The 22,209-nt window shown below is 33.9% G+C and overlaps 1 protein-coding gene across 1 annotated transcript; it reads right to left on the reverse strand.

Annotated features, from left to right (window-relative positions):
* Positions 1-1,040: 1,040 nt before the first annotated feature.
* Positions 1,041-21,477, reverse strand: LOC132274981 (uncharacterized). The gene is made up of 14 exons (XM_059776361.1): positions 21,212-21,477; positions 20,259-20,622; positions 13,460-13,634; positions 12,320-12,403; positions 11,995-12,236; positions 11,666-11,885; positions 11,138-11,217; positions 10,961-11,045; positions 8,083-8,214; positions 7,873-7,986; positions 7,732-7,779; positions 4,824-4,908; positions 3,972-4,028; positions 1,041-1,494 (listed from the first exon to the last, which is right to left on the reverse strand). The coding sequence occupies exons 2-14, from the start codon at positions 20,474-20,476 to the stop codon at positions 1,403-1,405; spliced, it is 1,632 nt and encodes a 543-aa protein (XP_059632344.1). The 5' UTR covers positions 20,477-20,622; positions 21,212-21,477; the 3' UTR covers positions 1,041-1,402.
* Between the last annotated feature and the right edge of the window lie 732 nt (positions 21,478-22,209).

Genomic DNA, 22,209 nt, shown 5'->3' on the forward strand with positions numbered 1-22,209 from the left:
ACTAATTTATCCTTTGATTCAAGTTTAAAATTTTAAACTCTAAGGACATATATAGAAAGATGTAAAATATATTATTTAAAAAAAGAAGTAGACCATTATTTTGGAACAGATAAAAAGTAAAGCATGATATTCTTTTTAGGACAGAGAGTATATTAAACTTTCCTATATTCCTAGCCTACCGAAATAATTCATGAGCGACCCCAATAATATTTGAGAATGTTTAAATTAGCTTAAAATTTGAGTTCATGCTCGATTCGTTAACTTAATGAACAAATTCAAGCTCACGCTAAACTTCAAACTAAAAAATCAATCCAAAACCATTCATAAGCAACTTGGTCCAGGACTTTGTGGAAAGAGAGACGAGAAGATAAAAGAGGAGGACAAAGAAAAATGAAATTTGTTATGAAAAACACAGTGAACCCAAGCAACAATCACAAAACACAACAAAAAAGTAAATATATCACATACAAATAACACAATAATTTATACGTTACCAAAACCTATGTCTACGGTGGAGATTTAACGAAAGTCTTCATTATATATAAAATTGAAAATTACAAGTTACATCTACCTACCCATTTCAAACCCTAGACGCCTTTATATATCATACTACAAGAGAATACTAATTAGGATCCACAGTCCATAAACAAAAAATGGGTCAAAATTTTTGGTGGGCTTAGACACGCACAAAACTCATCCAGATCGTCGGTCGCACCGTGACCATGCTGTTGCGACCATGCTCCAAATTCAGGCCACAACATCACAAAATTAATAAAAAGAAGGAAATGAAAAGGAAAAGAAAAAGAAAAATTATAATCATTGTCATGAGTTTTCAAAAAAACAATTCTTGGTGTCTTCACTAAAATGACTAAATCTTAACATAGAATCATGTTCTTAGCTGTCATGTCATCACTTTGTTAACCATTCACTGAACAATGGTTCCATGCACAACTTTATCTGTAACAAAGATTGATCACATGACAAACAGATACAGAGACGAGCGTCGTTGGAGAAACCAGACACAAAGATCGAAACAATAATTTTAAAAAATGTTTTCTTACCATTAACCAAATATGAGCGGGTGATTACATTAAAAACATTAACAAGGCATTGTACACATTTCTGAACTTGACCGGGGAAAAAAGAAAAGAAAAATACACATCATTACCAGAGAGAGAGAGAGAGAGAGAGCAATATACACTTCCAGCCCATAATTTACAAAAACCAAAACCTAAGTTGCCCTGGAGGAAAACCAAAACCTATCTACTTCTTTTGTGATTATGTATCCAAATGCAAGGAACAGCCAAACAAAAGCTGTCCTCTTAGGAAGAACTTAAATCATGTTTGTTTAGACAAATATGGGCATCGGATGTTACAAAGAAGTTAAGCTTATGGTGTTGATTCACTCTTGTCTTGAGATTTCTAGTTGAGGAGGCAAGAGGTTCATAAAGCTCCCTTTAGCAGGTTGATCCGCAGCAGTATCTGACTCGTCATCTGTAACACGCCAAACAAGAAAATGCAAAAATGAGAATCCATCCAAAGTCCAAACGGCGCAATAATTCCTCTAGCTTGTTTTACACTGCAATTTGTTTAGGACAAAGGCAGTGATAGAATACTAAACAATGAAGTTGCTCAGTGCAGTTTTCATATTTAAATCACCATAAGAAGTCAGGTTGAGGAATATGACTTTATATATATATATATAAAATAGAAAAGATGGCCTTTGTCCAAGGTTCCTCGACACCATCATCCCTCTCAAAAAGAAAATCACATAATATCAGAGCAAATAAATAAATAAATAAAACTCAAGTAAATATTTTATATCAAATAAAAATTGTATTTGTGACTCAAGGATGTTTTGTAAGAACAGTATCATAATACTGTAAATTTCCAACTCCTATTATTACTTAATCTTAATCCTTGTTACATCTACATTTCTATACTCCATTCATTTTTATATATACTAGTAAAACTGTACGTGCATTGTGCGTGAGTAAAATGTAATTTAAAATTAATATTTAACAAAGTAATTAAATAATTGTAAATTCTAAAATATCCATGAACATAAAATTGACACAAAGTAAAAGTGATTAAAATAATGATTTTTTGTTGAAATTTACAATAGGAACTCAATTGTTGGTAGGTGTATTTTCAAACTCCTAAACAATATCAAAATCAAGAATATTTTTTTTTACAATTTACTAATATTTATTTATTTATATATTATTTATAAAATTAGAAAAGATGTGGAGACTAAATAGACTAAATTATTTATATTTTTATATATTTCCTTTATATATATCATTGTCTAATTAGAAAGACTAAATTATTTATTTTCTTTATATATTTCCTTACCTAATTAGATTTCCTTTTATTAAAAAAACTCATAATATATCGGTAATTTGAGTTTTATAGAAACTCTTCTAAACACCTTATATTAATTTAAAAATAAAAACTCATAATAAATAGGTAATTTGTTTTATTCTAAAATGATCCATAAACATAAAATTGACACAAGGTAAAAGAGATAAAAATAATAATTTTTAATTGAACTTTACAATAGGAATTCAATTATTGATAGGTGTATTTTCAAACTCCTAAAACAACATCAAAATCAAAACTATTTTTTATTACAATTTACTAATATTTTATTTATATATTAGAAAATTATTTATCTATTATTTATAAAATTAGAAAAGACATGGAGACTAAATAAACTAAATTATTATTATTATTATTTTTATATATTTCCTTGTCTAATTAGAAAGACTAAATTATTTATTTTCTTTATAGATTTCCTTCTTTAATTGGATTTTCTTTTATTAAAAAAACTCATAACAAATGGGTAATTTGAGTTTTATAGAAACTTTTCTAAACACCTTATATTAATTTAAAAATAAAAACTCATAATAAATAGGTAATTTGTGTAATTCTAAAATGATCCATAAACATAAAATTGACATAAGGTAAAAGAGATAAAAATAATAATAAATAGACTAAATTATTCATTTTTTAAATATATTTCCTTTATATATTTTCTTGTCTAATTAGAAAGACTAAATTATTTATTTTCTTTATATATTTCCTTGTCTAATTAAATTTCCTTTTATTAAAAACCTCATAAAAAATAGGTAACTTCAATTTTATAGAAACTCTTCTAAACACCTTATATTAATTTAAAAATAAAAATTCATAATAAATAGGTAATTTGAGTTTTATAGAAACTCTTTTAAAAACTCTTTTTATATTAATTAATAATATTATTTATATTATTAAATAAATATAGATAGATATATACGTCTTGTAAAATCTGATAAGTATTGGCAAGCTCATTTGCTAGCGGGTTGCCTGGTTGGCATGTTCTTTGTCTTTTTCTTTGTCTTTTCCATCTTTGTTTATTTAGATTGTACTTTCCTCATCTTTTTAGGTTGAATTTCACTTATTTTTCTAGTTATAATAAATATAAGCTAAGACTCATCTCAACTCAATTCAAAAAGACTCTTCCTAACGACAATATACTAATAAGACTTTTCTGCTATAGAACCGGCAATTCCACCAACAGGGACAGATCCTAAAATTTTCACTTTGGGAGAGCAATTTGTAGCATGTTAATTGTAATATTTTTTTCTAACACCTAACACGGTACAATTTGGCACCCCCCAACATGAAAATTTTAGGGTGCGTGCTTGTCAAAATTGGAACCTTAGAAAGGCAGAAAACAAACTTCAGATAAACTACCTCTAAAAGCTAAAATAAGGCTCCACGATTAAACTTGATTCAACTAAAACTTAAAGCACAGAGCTAGAATACTGCTACTAGCATTTTGTTTCTTGGCTCAACATGTTGGTTCAACGGTTGCATTACATTCAACTACCAAAACAGCCAGAACAAAACATGCATTTTAGATATTATATATATATATATATATATATATATATATATATATATATCTAGAGAGAGAGAGAGCATACCAAAAAGGGACTTGACAGTGGGCCTCTTAGGTTTGTTGCTTTTCTTTTTCAACTCGGCTGAAAAAATAAATGTAGAATAATACCAATCATAAATTATCATCAAAGATAAAATACAAAAGCTGAACAAAAATCTGTAATGTTCAACAAAAAAATTAAAGTCTTTATCGAATGTGGCATAAGGAAGAAAGTCAAATGACAGTAAAAGAGCATATTATGAACAGAATCGTGCCTGATCCTTTATAATAGAAACCATCTTTTTTCTTTTAAGATGTAGTTTTAAAACAATTAATAAGTTATTACAATTCAAGACTTTGATCTCAAGAATAAGGTTACAAAATGCACTGGCTAAACCACAAATGGAGAAAGCACTTTCGAACCCATCACTGGTAAAAATGAGGCTTTTTTTTTTTTTTTGGAGGGAGAGGGGATTAAACATTAAAGAAAATACTGTGAGAATGAGATAAGAACCATAACTCACAAAAACAAGTAGGCCAACACAAGATTTATTTATTTTTCACTAATTCAAAATTACCCACCCCGCACCGCTACTAAAGGAAAGCCATACATAGCAAAAGAAGCATAGATCTCCAGTAGACGGTGAGGCTGAATTCTCAATTAATCAACTATAAAATATATGGAGAAAAAACAATACTGCATAGAGATAAATGCATCATAAGTATTTCTGTAGGTATATATCTTCTTCGACACCATCAGTCAAAAGAAAAAGGAACATGAGTTGAGTTCTTTAGAGAATATAATGAGACATCTACAAAAAAAATCTAACAAGAATTGAGAGAAAAGAGAAAAGAAAAGAAAGGCAATAGGATATGTACAAAGAGAGGAGCAACATACCAATTCCAGGAACTTCATGATCATTTACAATTTCAAAGTTCTTATATGTGTAACCCACAAAGTTGATATCTTTAGATGAAAGCATCTGCAGCAAAACATAAAAATACAATAAGAAAAAGATGATTATTCGGACAATGCAAACATTAACTGAATAGCCTGAATCAATAACCAAAAACCAACTTCATATTTCAGAAATCAATGATGAAGGTAAAGCTTCAGTAACATGCTGCCCACTAGTGCCCAGAGAGGATTAGTCCCACAAGAAGGATGGGAATACCCCTTTAGTCATTAGGGAAAGGAAACAAAGAAAAACAAAAATAAAATTCTGTTCGCTTTCCTTTTTCGAAATGATAGTCTGTGAACATGCTAAATAGAAAAATATGGCCAAAAAAACGATTTTAATAAGGTGCAATTTTTTTGTTTCCTCCCAGTTCCCTAAAGTTCCAAACAGGGACTGGAGCTAAGAATTTACTATAGGGGGGAACGAGTTTGGGCAATAATAAGAGAAATCCCTTTAAATTAAAGATGTGAGATCATTTTAATATGAAAATAATATTCGTTCTTCTCTCATACTCTACAATTCTCCCAACACTCTTACACTCCACTGCTGACTTTTGAGAAGTAATTATGTCATTTTTCCCCCTTTTGGAAAGGTGAGGAAGCAAATTGCTAAATGGAGAACAAATATCACATCCAAATGTGTGTCTATTTGTGTTGGGTGGGGAATGTTAATAGTTATTAAAGATGTTTTATACGTACATATTTTATATTTAATCAGTGGGTACGCTCCTCAAGGAGGATTGGATGAAAGTACAAAAAAAGTTTTTTGGGACTCGATCAATGAATTGATGCAATCTATACTTAATCATAAAAGCATATCCATAGGATGTGATTTTAATGGACACGTAAGCATTATGGGATAAGGTAATACACAAGTCCATGGAGGATATGATTTTGGAGAGTGAAATGAGATAGGAGGAGGATATGGTTTTGGAGAGCGAAATGAGATAGGAGAAAAACTCTTAAAAACTTTGCAAAAGCATATGACTTAGCTAAAACTAATGCATTTTCAAAAAACAGAGGAATATTTAATTAAGTTTAAGAGTGGACTAAATAAATGCAAATAGATTATTGTTTATATAGACGAGGAAAATTTACCCAGTGTAAAAATTGTAAAGTAATTCCTGGAAAAACCCTCACAAACCAACATCGCATACTAATTTTAGACCTATTAATTTTATAAAAAAAAAAGAAGAAGATAAGAAAGGCCATTAAAGCATTAAATGGAAAGAGTTAAAAGGAGGTAGAGCAATAACGTATCTTATGGCCTCTTTGGCTTGGGAGTCGACTAGTGTGGTCAACTCTTAGGTCTAGAGATCAAGGATTGGTAGAGAAAGAGAGAAAATAAGGGAAGTAAAGCAATAACGTGTCAAGAACAAATATTAAAAAGGAAGTCATGGGATTAAAAAGATAACATGGATAACCTGTGGTTAAAAATAACAAATTAGGATTTTATCTAAAGATGATTAGTAAAACTAATCATTTTTTCTTATATGGAATGTAGAACTAAAAACATAGTATATGGAATGTAGGGGTTCTTATGGAATGTAAATCTAAAGATGACAAATTAGGTTCTTTTGGAATGTAAATAGAATATATGGACTGTAGTGGTTCTAGTATCAATTAGTAGAGCTAAAAATAGATTACATGGAATGTAAATTTAATAAAGATTTGGGTTTGATAATATAAACTCACACTTATAACCAAAGGATTATTCAAAACAACCACTTTCAATATTAGGATCGATAATACAAAACGATGGAGAGATAGATAGTGATAACTAATAGAATTGGATTAGGGTGGACAAAATGGGGATAGTCTAGTGGTATTTTATGCTATAAAGAATAACAAATGGGCTAAAAAGAAGATTTTATAGAACCGTTATTAGGCCAACTATTTTATATGGAGTAAACTGCTGGGCTTTAGAAAAGAAACAAGAACAACGCATTAATGTAATGGAAATGAGAATGTTAAGATGAATGATCGGTGTGACTAGAAGAGATACGGGCTAATGAACACGTGATAGAAAAATTAGGAGTGGCACCCATTATTGAGAAAATAAGAGTTTAGACTTAAATAGTATGGACACATACAACGGAGACCTATAGACGTGTCAGCAAGAAGAAGAATATTACTTTTCATTGAAGATCCAGATAGGGCGTCCAAAATTAATGCAAAATGAAATTATTAGAAATGATTTTAAGACGTTGAAAATAATAGGGGAGATTGTATGTAATAGAAAAGAATGGAAAAAGAGAATTCATGTGGCCAACCCCATTCACATGGAATTAAGGTAAGGATGATTATTATGATGATGTATAATTGTAATTATGCATATAAAATCAAAATAAAAAATCGAGTGGGGCAGCTGCCCCCAATGGGCCCAAGGTGGCTCACTTCATGGTTCCAAACAGCCTTGCCTTTCCTGATAATTTACATCCTAAAAGTAATAATTGCTACAAGAATGGACTTTTATTAGTTTTTTTACCCCTCCCTTTGTTTTCTTTTTTCATTTTCTCCTATTTCTTTTGACAGAAAACTGCCATCATGAGAACAAATGGTGAGTATCTGGTGGTGATCCAGCAGAATAGATATTTAAAGGGAATGTTAATTCTTCAAAAAATCATTTCGGACCTTTTGGTGTAAGAGAGAGGTCCGTAGTGCCTAAATGATGTTCTGTCTCATCAGAGACTACATACAAAGGTTTTTATGTCTCAAATTTGACAAGAAAACAAGGGCTGTCAGCAGACTGTAGTGTCTCAGCTGCAGCAGCAAGTATGCAGTAACATGAATTCTAAACAACACTAAATCAGCCTTAATAGACTCAGGATGCACATTAAATACCAACCTTTCTCCATGGACCTGATCTTGCCGAAGTCGGAATTGGGCTGTCAGCCTGCAATGTCATGAAAGAATCATGAGAATAAAGAAAAGTGAGCCACAAAAAACGTCTCCCAAGTATTTGTAAAAATTGGAAAGGCTTCTCCACCTCTTCAAACTTCTCAAAGTTTTGAGTGTCCAACTCATCGTTTACTTCAGGAATAAATGCAGCTTTCATTTGATACAAATTTTCCCATTCAACACCATTAAACCATGGGTGAGCCTGAAGAATAACAAGACCAACCAGGTGATTCCTCAAGTTTAAGTTCTGTTATTGAAGTGTATTAAAGAATATAGAACAGAACACACCACACAACACCTTTATCTCATCTGCGCCTTTTGTTCCAAGCCTCTTGTCTACATTACATAAGAGTTTACTTATCAGATCTTTTGCTTCCGGAGATAGCTTTGCCTCTTCTGGGAATTTTAAATGAGTTCTCCAGTTTACTATCTGCATAAATTAAAAAGAACTTGTTCGATAATGGATGAAAATAAAGGACCTGAAAGAGAATTTAGAGACGAGGGCAAGAGATGTTAAGACGTATTTAATTATAGAAATAAATTATTAATTAGATCAAACAGAAATTAAATATTTGAGTTCACAAAAGTAAAAATGTCAAAATTACATGACATAATAAATTTACAGTTCGATAATAAGGTAACAACATTTTGGAGGTCAAAGAAACGTGAACCAGGTGATCATATATGCTTGTATCAGGGTGTTCAATAAGGATCCGTTAAATAACCAAGTGACAGTTCCCTGTAGAGATGCTATGGGATGTTTTACCTAGAAATTTTTATCGGGTATCCTCACCTGCTCTGGGCAGGATTCAGATGCAAATGGTCAAATTATGGAGAAGTCAGCCATACAACCATTGAATATGAGAAGTTTAAGATTGAGGCTTTTTTGTCCCAGACCTGACTTTTTCTATACTAGCTACTTGGGATGCCCAGCTTAAAGAACCCACTATGCTCTAAAATGTGGAGATTCTAGAGGATCGCGAAACATTGTGTGGGTCCATGACCCTGTTTGAAGTGTGGCTTCCACATGGGGAATTCCACTTTGACATTTGACCCAAGTAATACCCGAGTGGCACTTCACTTATCTCCAGAGTTACTAAACACAAGCCTTTTTTTTTTTGATAAGTAGTTACTAAACACAAGCCTTGAGAGAAATTAACGGAAAATGTACATTCAATATTATTCTGATACCTACAGACCTCAACAATACAGTGCCTAATCCTTGGTTGTTGCAGGGCATGTCAAATGGCCACCTTTATTTTTTGACAATGTGCCGAATCATCGTTGCCTCAAGACACTCCTACAGGCACTTGTAGTCTCCACTGGGGCGCAAGCCTGATGATGAAAACATCTTTACATGTGAGGACCTCTTCTTCTTCTTCTCAGATAAGCCTTGCTGCTAGCATATACTTGGCAAAGATCTCCTCTTCTGATAAGCCTTGCCACAAGGCCTTCTCTCTATGGATAAGCCTTGTTACCTTCTCCGCAAGCATATTATGTAGCCTAGGGTTATGTGGTTATCCTCTAACACTTGAAGACCATCACAAGAATTTCCTCTCCATGGAAAAGCCTCATTGGAGACTCAAAAACTAAGGGGCACTTGCTCTATAAGGTAAGCCTCACCAAGGAACTGAAGACCGTCATGAGGACCTCTTCTCTATAAAGCTTTGTTGAACACTTGGAAGCTAAGAAGCATTGACACTTCTATGAGGTGCCGTGTCCGTGTTCGACAGCGTGTTGAACACTGACACTCAATGTGCACGCCTAGACACGTGTCCAACACTTCGTAGCCGTGTCTATTATTTAAATTTTTTATTATTTTGGACACTTGGCCAACACATCTTGACACTTGGTCAACACATCTCGGACACTTGGTCAACACATTCTAGACACTCGACCAACACATCATACACTATCCGTCTTATATAAAACATACACGTGATAGTCCTGGAAACAACATTATGAACATACATCAAAGTGTTCAACCTCTAAGGAACAAAAACGTAATTATAATGAAAAGATAGGATAGTAATATCATATATAATATAACATGTTCTTTTTTATATTAAAATAGCGTCATCTTCTAACTTATGTAACTTTAGTACAGAGTTTATAAATTAATTAAAATTCTATAATTGTCTCATTCAATAGATATATAAATGAAATTTTATATTTATATTAGCAGGGTTCACGCTGTGTCTGTGTCCTGCTTTTTTAGAATTTGGAGTGTCAGTGTATCCGTGTTGTATTGTATCCGTATCCGTGCTTCTTAGCTTGGAAGACACCCGATACACCGTGACCTTGCAGCAAAGGGGATATAAGATCCTCACCTGTCAATCACACTCATTAGAAACCTAACTACTCTACCAAGCCCCAGGATATAGCCCCGAAAATCCTCTAGCCAACTCTTCATCTAAACCCCATGATAAACTAACCACAGGGGGTAATTAGTCCTCATTACACCTAAATCCCTAACTCAACTCTTTCACTTAAACTCTCCCATAGCACCTTGATCCTGAGAAGTCACTAGTTATGAACACACTGCCATTCTCTCTCTTTCCATCAAGCCTAACTTGACTTCAAAAGGACCATGTGAGGGCAAGTTTACTCTGACACCGAGTTGATGTTGGACCAAAAAGAAAGAAGGGGCTCAGAATAATAAGACGAAATGAGACTACACGAAAAGGGGGCTTGAAATAGACAAAGGGAATGAGAGAATGGACTAAAGAGATGAGGCTAGGCAGACTGAGGGGTCGAATCTGTCTGTTTACTCCTCTAACTAATATTCATTACAGCCACCTACTAGAGGGTTTGTCACGTGAATATCAAGATAATGATGAGAAAAAGAATATGGATTACAAAAACTTTGAAAGTTGAGAAAAAGAATTGGTGGAAATTATCGTAGTGCTTGGTTTCCTTGCACTGTTGAGGGACATGTGCAGAATTTAAGAATTTTATAAATGCTAAAAATGTTAGTGATTTCAATCAGCAGTTTTTCTGCTATTATTTCCTAGTTTCTTAACCATCATCAAGTGAAGAATAAGATGTAGTGAAATAAAACATTACTGGAACCTCTGGTAGGCAACGGCAGAGAACATTAAAACACAGGCATTAAACTAGTCCAAAATATATTTGATAAATTGAATGGAGAAAATGTATAGTATTCCCAAGATTACCTTCCTACAAGTGGACATTGGTTCATCAGAATAGAAAGGTGGATATCCCACAAGCATTTCATACATGATAGCACCAAGAGACCACCTGTGGACGTAAAAACGGAACATCATCTGAACATTAATTTTTGAGAAAAGGTAGATTATGAAAAGAAAGAAAATATCTTAGAAAATACCAACCAATCACATTCCATTCCATATCCTTTCTTCAGCAGAACTTCTGGAGCAATATAATCAGGTGTACCAACAGTGGAGTAAGCCTATAATATCAGAATATCCAAGTTTTAGACAACATAATCGCCATACTGCCATGCAGTCACCAAAAGAACTTTCTCACTTTATGATAAATAAGTGAACTCAAGTACTTGATAACTTTTGTAAGACAGTTAATCAGCTGAGAATACATGTCCAATTTACAATTACATTAAATTCATTTGTTTAGAAGCGTTGCAATATTGTACAGCTTTTCAGACCTACATTTCATTGGATTCATTGTTTCCATGTAGCATGAAGCATGTGGATCTCGCCCGACCCATGTCCCCATATACCCAAACGATCCCAAATGCTTATAAATTTAAAAAGAGTAACACAGATGCACATTCCCCGACAACACACTCAAAAGAAACTGCCTGTTTTGTCAATTAAATACAAGATCAACAATAAAAAGAGCAATTTCAGTAATGTGATGATAGGGACTAGGGAATTTACAAGCATCCTCCTGTTTCTTTGCCAATGCTGCAGTTGCTCTTGTTGAGTGCGTTTTGGTGCCGCGGGGCGTCCATCACTTTGAAGAGCCCCGCTAAGGTTATTTCCAACGGAAAAATCCTTTTCCTGAAGATTACTGCAATCCAATGGTTTGCATAATCCAAAATCTGACAATTTCATGTGGCCATATCGATCAAGTAACAAGTTGTCAGGTTTGATATCTCTGTAACATGTAAACACAGAAATCATTCCTTCTGGCATGATAGAAGTAAGGTCCTGAAAAGCATATTCATGGTTCCTACTAAAAAATTAAGAAAAATTTGCCCACAAACCTATGAATATAATTATGTTTATGTATGGACTCAATGGCTAGGACTGTCTCCCCAACATAAAACCTGGCCTCGTCTTCCGTCAACGTATCCTTCCGCATCAATAAAGTCATCATATCTCCACCAGGTAGATATTCCATTATGAGGTAAAGATACTCTTCGTCTTGGAAGGAACAGTAAAGTTTGACAATGCAATTGCTGTCAACCTCTGCAAGTAGATTCCTTTCTGCTTTGACATGTTCAACCTAAGCAAGTTCAAAGAAGAGCAATAAGCATAATGAACAAAATCTTCAATATGATTGTCTGGTAAACCTGATTAGGTACATACCTGGCCTCTACGAAGCATTTCTGATTTCTTAAGCTTTTTCATAGCATACACATGGCTTGTTGCCTTCTCCCTACATATTTTAACCTGCACCAGAGAAATAAAACAAGTTGCACAATGCAATTCGCGACATCATTAAATTACTATGAGAGCATCATAAAGTAGTACAAGATATAGTCTGGAATGACCCCATCAGTGATTTCGATCATCACTTGCGCAAAAGGGGATTCAATTTTAGGTTTATTATCTTGGTTCTTTTAGTTTGGTACTCTGAAAGGTGCTCCCCATAAATGGTATAAGAAACTACACATTTATCTGGTTGCCTAAAAAGTAAAAAATAAATAAATAAATAAATAACATCATTAACTGGTAGTCCTTGCTCTAAGCATGGTGCAAGCAAAACATCCTACCCTTCAAACTTATGCTCAAGAAGTTTGTCTCCTGAGGTAATATGTGGTTTTACTTCATGACAGAAGAATTTCACCACCTACAAAATGAATTCCTATCCATCGTTGCTGTAAATCATCTTTGCTTGGCTCTGGTAAGTCTGCTAGAGTGAGACTGTATTTGAAGCATGACACATGTTCCTAAATTGTGTTTTTATAATCATATGCATAAAAACGGACCTGCTAACTTGCCCACGTATTTTAGACACATGCAAACAGAAGTGTATTTGTGTGAGCCATCAGAAAATTCCAACAGGAACAATGTAGATTTTGGCTACTTACAAAACTTTTTGGACCAGATATGCAAATCTGGACAAAGGGAAACACAGAGCATAAGATGCATTCCATGATATTCAGGTATAATGACCCAAAACAATATTTATTCCAACATAAAACTTTCAGTAAGGATTTCCCTCCTCTTAGTCATAGCCTCTCCTCCTAAAATCATCCCAACCTGAGTGGAGAGATGGTGCATAACATAGATATAGGAAAAGGTATAAAAATAATCACAATTTTTGGAACAATAAGATTTGCCACCTGCAAACGGTATCCAGATGGTTCAAGGAAGGGGCGGGAGAAGGAAAAACAGCAACATAAATGATACAAGAAAGTTGACAGCCGATGGAAGTTCAGAGTTGGAAATGCAGATTGTCAAGGAAAAAAAACATCCAGTATAATGTGATAAGGTAAGTCATACCTCCCCAAATGCACCCTTCCCTATCATCGTCAACGGCTCAAAATCATCAGCACCCATTTTATGCCTCTGAAGGCGCATATACTCCGTTTCCTTCTTCTCCAAATACTTCAGTAAGTTGTTCTGCTCTTCCTCAGAGACCTCAGCATCGGCTAATTTCTTTTCAAGCATATCACGCCTACATGAAAACATATTCTCAAATCCAGTCACACCAAGTGCCACAGATTAAAACAACTTAAAATTACCTTTCTCCTCATAAACAACATAATTGTCAAGAGAGAAAAATAAATAAAAAATTTAATAAGACGGGCCCTCCTTTCCAAAGAAAGAGAGAACTGAAATAAAATACAAAAAGGAAACCCAGAAGGAAAAAAATCCAAACTACAAAACATGCCCTAACAACCCACAAACTCAACATCACATTAATTACTCTGAGAGGAACCTTAATCATTCTCCCGAAAAACTTGCAGATGTATTGTTTTCTTAAGCATGGAAGAAGACCGTACAAAATTGTGGAAAATATGCTAATGAACTGCTGCCACACTTAGTTTTATCTATCTACTCTTAAGTCGGTTACATGCTTACCACGTTCAAGTGAGTGTCTTTCTAATATATCTTATTACAGGGCTGAGATTAAGATATCCGAATGGTTATATTTTGTTGTTCTATTATAGCCTATATAATCCAAATGAGACTTTTCAGGACAACTTTTCTAAGAAATAAAAGTTGTTCATAGCCTTTTCTGAACCACTTCAAAGGCTTGTTTACTTATTTCTCTTACACAAATCCACCTTTTTTCTTAATTCTTAAATTACGGCAGTAGATTACTCTTTGGATACAGAAGCAAGTTTGTAGCTCCAACTTCTCACTGAAAGACCAAAGGTTTTAAGCAATGGCAACAGCACCGTACTTGTAACACACAGTGTAATAAACAATCGATGTAACAGCCATAATGTAACAAACGCAAACGCATGAGCCATGGATTTTTTATTTTCTAACGCCCAACTTTCTCTAATGTTTACTGACATCATGATATAGTCCAAAAATGCCAGGGTTTTAAATGATTACTAATAATTGTGTTTACTTTATAAAGATTATCAAATATAAATAGTCTTAACAATTGTGTTCAATTTATAAAGATTATCAAATATAAATAGTCTTAACATTAAATTTTAAGTCACTATTAGCAGTAAAAGCTTACCAATTTTACTTTCAATATTTTTATACCAAAAAAACAATTAAACACGAAAATATATAAAAGATATACATTGAAATACAATTAAACAATTTGATAACATATCTTAAGCCAATCATGAAATCACATATTTACCAGTCGCGATTATTAAATTATTAATTGAATGTTGATAATCTGATCACATAATTAATACATATAAAAATATTTATTAATTTACTAATTAGAAATTAGTAATTTAGTAAAATAAATGCTGTATATAGTTATTTACTAAATTAGTAACCATTATTTACTGATTAGTAATCTAAATATCCAAAACACTAGTACTAGTAATCCACTAATTTATATAATTCATATATTATTTATTTATTAAATTATTAATTTGTATTTAGCACCTATTAATTATTATCTAGTATTAGGGTGTGTTTATAATGGATTTAGAAGTTAAAATTATGTAAAAGAATAAAAAGAAAAAGTCCGAGAAAGGAGGTCTATATACCTCACTAGCCTAACCAGCCGTTGTGGAGCCATAAAAAGATATTGCGGCCTTTACTCAGCCACAACGGCCACCAAAGTGTCGCTTTTAGTAGAAAAAAAACAAAGAGATGAGAGGATTGGGATCTAGTTAAAAATAAAGAAAAGAATCCCTACAAGAGAAAAAGTTCATGGAAACAAGAGGGAAAAGGAAAAAAAGATGCAAAAAGAATTTTGTTGTGAAAGGAAAAAGAGAAGGATCTAGAATTTGTGAAGAAGAAGAAAGAAAATAGGAGGAATAAGAGAGAGAGAGAGAGAGAGAGTGCAATCATCCATCAGCAGCGAAGCTTGGTCAGTGGGAGAACAAGAGAGTCAAAGTTGACTGTGCAATAGTTTAAACCTTTGAACTAAAATATAAGCCTAAATAACTGATTGTTATAATATAAAATTGAATTATAAAATACACAAATTGTGAATAATTACGTAATGACCACCATATTATTGAAAGTTATTATAAAACTCCTCATGTTTACACCTCAACCCAGCTTTCTTTCTAAAACTTTCTTAAAAACCCCCAAAAATGCGACATGCATGTCGGACACGAATCCATGGCGTGTCAGCCACTTGTCGCAGCGTGTCTGTACCGTGTCTGAATATTCAAAAAAAAAATCAGACACGTCTTTTGGCGTATCGGTGTGTGACGCGGATTCTTTGCCCTTTTAGGCGTGTATGTGCTTCCTAGTTGACCAATAATATCATAGCCCCAGGCAGCTGTTACACAAGGGTAACTGCCAATATTTGTACCATGGCCACATCACAATGTTGTTGTTAACAACACGTGATATACCGCATTTCCATTTCCATTCCACAAATTTCATATTTTTAACCTCCTTTTAAGGCCCTTATTGCTTCTATTCCATAAGAGGACTTTTCCTCACATCTTCTACACATATACATGCATATTGCATACGTTACATATAGATGAATCCATACATTCCACACATCTTTATATTATTAAAATATCGAACAAACATTTATTTCCATCCCAAAAATATATACACGTATATATAAACATCACCATACACGATCCTATCACTGTTTTTCCTTGTGTGTCCATCCATATATTCCTTCTACCTTCCAAATCTCATTTTCCTTTTAGTTTGAGGGCTTCTCATACCTATGCATCGAAACCAACAACTTCACAACATGTGGTGTTGTCCTACGGATCCACTTCATAAGGGACGCCTAGGTGCTCCATTGAAACCCCTATAGGCATCACCTTTCGAGGATCTCCATCGTAGAGAGTGTTTGCTTAGGTGGCCAAGTGCATCATCATGCAACCTCATTTATGCCACAAATGTGCAACTTATCTCAGTACCCTAATTTCTGATGTTTAATAAATGTCCAAGGACAGAAGCCGAGGAACCTTAATGATCTGTTTCGTAGGAGGAATGGAAAAGTGGATGGAAGGGAGAGAGGGAGAGATGGATGAGGCAACCCTGGGGAAGGGAAGGTGTTCTCCCTCACACTTTGTTTGGTTGAATGGAAGGGATAATAGAAATGATGGATGAGTGACCCCTTTCTTTGTTTGGTTGGAAAGAAGGGAATGAGAGATTTCATTTTATTTTTACCAGTATACCCTCATTATATAAACCAATAAAAAGTAAATATTCATTCCAAATTATGATATACTAAAAAAAAATTATTGAACTTGACTTTTTCTAAGAACTCGTAAATCTGTTTACTAGTGTGATTTTAAGTAAAAATTGAGTATTTAGTAGGGTTTAACAAAGTAATTTTGTAGATAATTGAAGGGCAAAAATGGTATTCCATATTTATGGACCAGTTTTTCTTTCTTCCCCTCCTCTCTTCCGTCCAATTTTGGAGGGATGAAAAAACGTGGGCCAGGAGGGATGGTTCTTCACTCTCTTCCCTTCCTTCCAACCAAACAAAGCATAAGAGTTCGATGCGTGTCTATAGTATGACCATAGTGTCCAATTGCAACCTCATGACAATTAAAGGTTTCTTGACTAGGTATTTAATAGAGCTTGAGAGTGATCAACCTCATTTTTACCAATGTCAGAAAGAGATGGGACCAAGTTATCCCTCAGACACATGTGACTCTATGAGATTATGTTGTGTCCAAGGATGACTGACCGCAGTCGCAGCGTTAGTCAAGCCTACGAGCATGTTGATGAAAGTCCTAAAGGATTACAGTTGCGGTTGCAATGTGATTTCTCTTCCTGGGAACCCAGTTGATCATCACATCCGTAGACCTCCATAAAAGGGCCAGTAACCTCATTTAACGGCTATGTTCTATTCCCTAGAGTCTCTCGGGCTGCAAGGTATGTTCATTAAGTCCAAAAATGACGTTCTCCTCCCTCTCCCTCTATCTCTCATGCCTCCTCATACAAGGTTCTTGAATTCCACATCGGTTGACATGTATTATCTCCTTAGATGTATAAAACCTACCAACCATCCAATTCAAATGTGTGCACTACAAATTTGAAGTAACTAAAACGATTGTTTCTTTGCATGATTCCCCATATCCGGGCAATACGGCTATTTTGTAAAAGAAGCACAGATTACACAACAATGCAATCCTCATGCACAAGAGTTTCCCTTATAAATTTGTTCTGAAATACGCAGATCAGACTGAGATATCTTGCCTAGAATTTACAAACAAAAAATTAATAGCAGATCATTAGCATGTTCCATCAGAAATAATTACTGATTTTTTTTTTTTTTTTTATATTACCTAAAAAAAAATTCCACTTATGTGCCAACTGCCAAAGCAGGTTCTTACATCATTTATGACCAAAATTTTACTCTTTTTTCTTCAGAGAGCCGGTTATTGAAAATAAGCTAATGACAAGATACCTATCACAGCTTTCCCCACTTAAAATCAGTGAACAATTAAAGCTCATCAAGAACAATGGCATTGTGGCAGCTTGCCTTTTCAGAATGTAGTGGTCAACTAGCAATAACTTCTACATAATAACATTGAATACTTTTGAAATAGGATTCTGCTGATGGTTATGGTGATGGTAGGTTCCCAACCTAGCCGTGGTGGCAGATTCATCTGCAGTGAGGAGCTGGTGGTGGTAGGGTAGGGGCAGCTAAATATCTTAGGCATCAATAATGGGCATTGTGGCAGGAAATAGAGATGGTAGGGTGGTGAATCTTTGTCAAAGGTGTGAGATGGTGATTGTGGGAATAGCAACGAGGTAATGAAGCCAGAGGGGGAGGTAATGATAATTCATGATACAGTGTAGGAGTGATCGTGGTGGAGTTTAGACGGTTGCAGGGACAGCATAAGAGATGGTAGTCACAATGATGGTTTCATTGTTATATAATACTCGTGATTGACTGACTGTGTGCTCTATATGGTAGCAAGTGGACATGTGTTGGAAAAATTAGCAGCATCGGAAATGATATGATCATGATTGTTACGCTCTATGTTAACTGGAACCTCTGTTTCATCCTAGAATACTTGTGTCAACATGACGTGTAACGGTATGATGTAGAAGTTTTGGAAAGCAGATAATCAACACCAAAACGTGCACACCGAACACTACAATCAAGTCCAATAACATACTATGCTAGAGGGAGTAAAAGTAGGTAATAGGGTGGTGATAGGTTGGTGTGTGGAATTTTGCTCACTATAAATGCTAGCCAGTGGTAGTGGTGGCAACATTAGTGGTTGTTGAAAGGGGCAAAATAACAAAGATGGTAGTGATGGGATGACATTGAGGGACAGATGGAGGTGATTGTGGTATTATTATTATTATTATTTTTTGAGATCCCAAAGCTCAGTCAATGTTAATGATGAGTTCAATTGGCTATATGGCAAGCTATCATAGAAGTGGTGAACTGTGAACATGGTGACACCATGTCGGTAATGGTCTGCGTTTCTCAAATTCTAGTAAAAAAATTCACTAATAAGAATTTGGAACTATCTTGAACTTTCATTCTCATTTGACGGAGATTTAAAAATATTATTAGAGTTAATAGCTGTAGGGACTTCGGATTTGCATCTAGGAAACATCATTAAATATCAAAATATCAGCAACGATATGCAACTACATTTTCAATTTGTATTTTTCAAGTAAATGTGATCAGACAATCCTCAGACCAAACCCCCTAGCACATTAAATATGTTCTTTAATGGCACAAGCCATATTCACAATAACTTTTGAAAGATGTCTAACCAATAAAGAATGATATTGTTTCACTAATTTAATATATAAAGACAGAAAGCATATGAAATAATAAAGGACTTGCAGTTTATGCACGGTCCTTTGATGTGCCCAATGACCTTTCATCAAGTCTTTTGACAACTATAACAGCGCTAGTCTAATGACCAAGCACCAATCATTTCTCATACACTGGATGCTAAACACAATTTTAGAGGCATTATAAGTTGCTATATTGTTTACATGTGTGTGTGTGTGTGTGACTATAGGGGTATCCGAACCAATTGCTTTTTTATGCCATATTGCTATTAGATGAACATAACAATTTTTCAACTTCAGCACAGGTGCCTGCGATGTGGAACTTGCAATACTTTTCACCAGTGCAGAAAAGCAAAGGTGCATCTTGGATGAGTTCCTTGAGGTTGTTTTATGACTTCATTCAATATATTATCATCAACACCTGCAAAAATTATATTCAACTTCCTCGAGGAGACGAAGTTTTTCAACAATTACTTTATGAAATTATCATAAAAAAGCAGAACAATTACCAATCAATTTATGAGAATCCAGCGTAATGCAAACCACCAAAGAGAAAAAAAAAATGAGACACCGAGATAGGTAAAACCACTATAGGTAGAAAAGCACCAAATTTAATTGATTATATATCAACTGTAGAGCCATATAAATTACAAAGTAGTGCTAAACTAAAATTATAAAATTTAATAAGATAATGCTTCTTGAGCATGAAATTTAAATCACTATGACAATTGTTAAGTTCTAAAAAGTCAGAAATCCATATAGGTGGCTCATGAAAGAGAAACTATGAAAAGTGATTCTAAATCAAATAAATATATAATAATTATTGTCATGCATAAACTTGTAAATATGAACACTTAGATGATTGCACTGATCTTTATAGAATGGAGCTGAGAAGTCATACCGGTCCTTCCTCTCCTGCAGATTCCTCATCTGCTCCTTGTAATGCTTTTCTATGTACTGCTTAGCTGCGGCAACTTTCTGTTTAGTGGCATTTGAAGGTGTTTCCTCACTTGCTGGTGCTTTTAACCCCTCTTTTGCATTGCTTGTAGGTTCCTTCTTTGAGGACTTCGTTCTATCCTTTGAACGGAACTTACTAAACCAACGCCTTGCTGTTTCCATTTTCCTCACTCAACACCTCAACTTGGCAAATCCACACTCAATTGTTTACTTGTTCTTCTCCAATTACAGGGAGTACCCACTTCATCAATTAACAATCAAATTTCAATGTCTCGCCGTATCAAAAGAACCAACAACTTCCATGCGCTCTGTTTAAACAAATAAACTAACAATTAGAAAGAAAAAAATATATAAAATTGATCAACAAAGTGCTGTTTAGATTCACATTTTGTCATTCAATCTTGAACAACTGCGAATGCCAGCAATTCACAAACAAGTTTTGAAAATAATGCGTGTAAATGTTGAAATCCAAATGCACCAATCTATCAACCATTGAATTCAACAAAATTCCATAAATCTAAAATACCATGAAAAAAAAAAAATCTCAGTTCAAATTCTGCATTGTAAAAAATCTCCTTTTGCACCAATTGCAGAATGAAATAGTCAACTTAGCCCCAAACAAAACACCTCAAATTATCCAAAAGAATGCAATCAAAAAGAAAATAAGCTTGTAGGTATCAAAATTGATACAGACCATTCAATCAACCGATAATTCAAGCGCACTTCAACATATCAACCGATCTAAAACAACACGAAATATGGAACTCTCGATTGTATAATCATGAAAGAAGCAAAATTCACTTAGTAAACCTTCACAAACCCCCAAATTCTGGTGCTTTTGAGGCGTAAGAACTAAATTGGAGTTTGCGAGGAGAGAGAGAATGAGAGAGAAAGTACCGATTGAATTGCTGTCGGAGAAGAAAAGTGCTCCAAACCCTAGAGAGAGAGAAAGGGAGAGAAGAGAGAGAGAGAGCGCCAATTCCGCAAGAAGAGTGTTGTTGTTGTTGTTGTTGTTGTAGTGACAACTTTTCTGTGTGTGATCCACTATGACCCTTCTTTTCTGGCAGTTGAAACTCCCAAACTTTTAAACCATTTTAGCTGTTTCTGTTTCAATACGCGCTTTCTCTCCCCTCTCTCTTTGGCCATGTTTGGAGGTGTAGAAAGAAAAAGAAAATAAATAGAATATGATATACAAGTATTCCGCATTTCACTTTGTTTGGGAACTTTACGAGAGAAAGGGAAGGGAATTTTATTTATTTATTTTTTTTACTGATAAAAATCATAAAATTACAGTAGCTAATTTTTTAAATCAATTTCCAAAACAAAGTTTTATAGAACAATAAATGGGATGAAATTTTCAACTGTGTCATTTTCTTCGTTCTCTTTCATTCTATTTATTTCCTCCAAAACCCAAACACGACTTATTGTATTATTTTTTAACAATATTCATTTATTACAGAAAAATGATTCTTACAAATAGTTGCAATGAATTGGTAAACTTACTCTTTTAATTGGTCAATTACTTAACAAATAAGAAAGTATTCGATTAGGCAGCCCATTGCAAGTATTGGGAGGTGAATATCACTACTCTCAATTATATCACCTAGAAGTTTTGCCAAAAAATCTCTAAAATTATGTATAAGAGTAAAATTAAAATAGAAGTAAACTGTAGTTCAAAACTATTCAATGTTAAGATGAAAATATATGAAAATAATAAAATACAATCTATGCACATTCTTGTGATTATGTTTATCTTCATTAGTTTGTTTATAAAGTATATTTAATTTATTCAATCATAATTACTTCCTCACCTGAACTAGGGCAATCATAAAAATTGTTTAAGTTCTTAATTCGAAGGACCACAAGTTTATGATGATTACAACACCCTTTAATCA

This window comes from Cornus florida, unplaced genomic scaffold (genome assembly GCF_030987335.1).
Source record: "Cornus florida cultivar Cherokee Brave unplaced genomic scaffold, ASM3098733v1 CherokeeBrave_3.0.0_Hap2_Chr09, whole genome shotgun sequence".
Lineage (NCBI taxonomy): Eukaryota > Viridiplantae > Streptophyta > Magnoliopsida > Cornales > Cornaceae > Cornus > Cornus florida.

Coding starts and splice junctions, on each gene's coding strand:
- LOC132274981 (XM_059776361.1), bottom strand. CDS start 20,476: ATGGAAACAGCAAGGCGTTGGTTTAGTAAGTTCCGTTCAAAGGATAGA. Junction 12,404..13,459: donor GGAAGGGTGCATTTGGGGAG/GTATGACTTACC, acceptor TCTCTGGTGCAG/GTTAAAATATGTAGGGAGAA. Junction 12,237..12,319: donor AAATGCTTCGTAGAGGCCAG/GTATGTACCTAA, acceptor GAACTTGCTTAG/GTTGAACATGTCAAAGCAGA.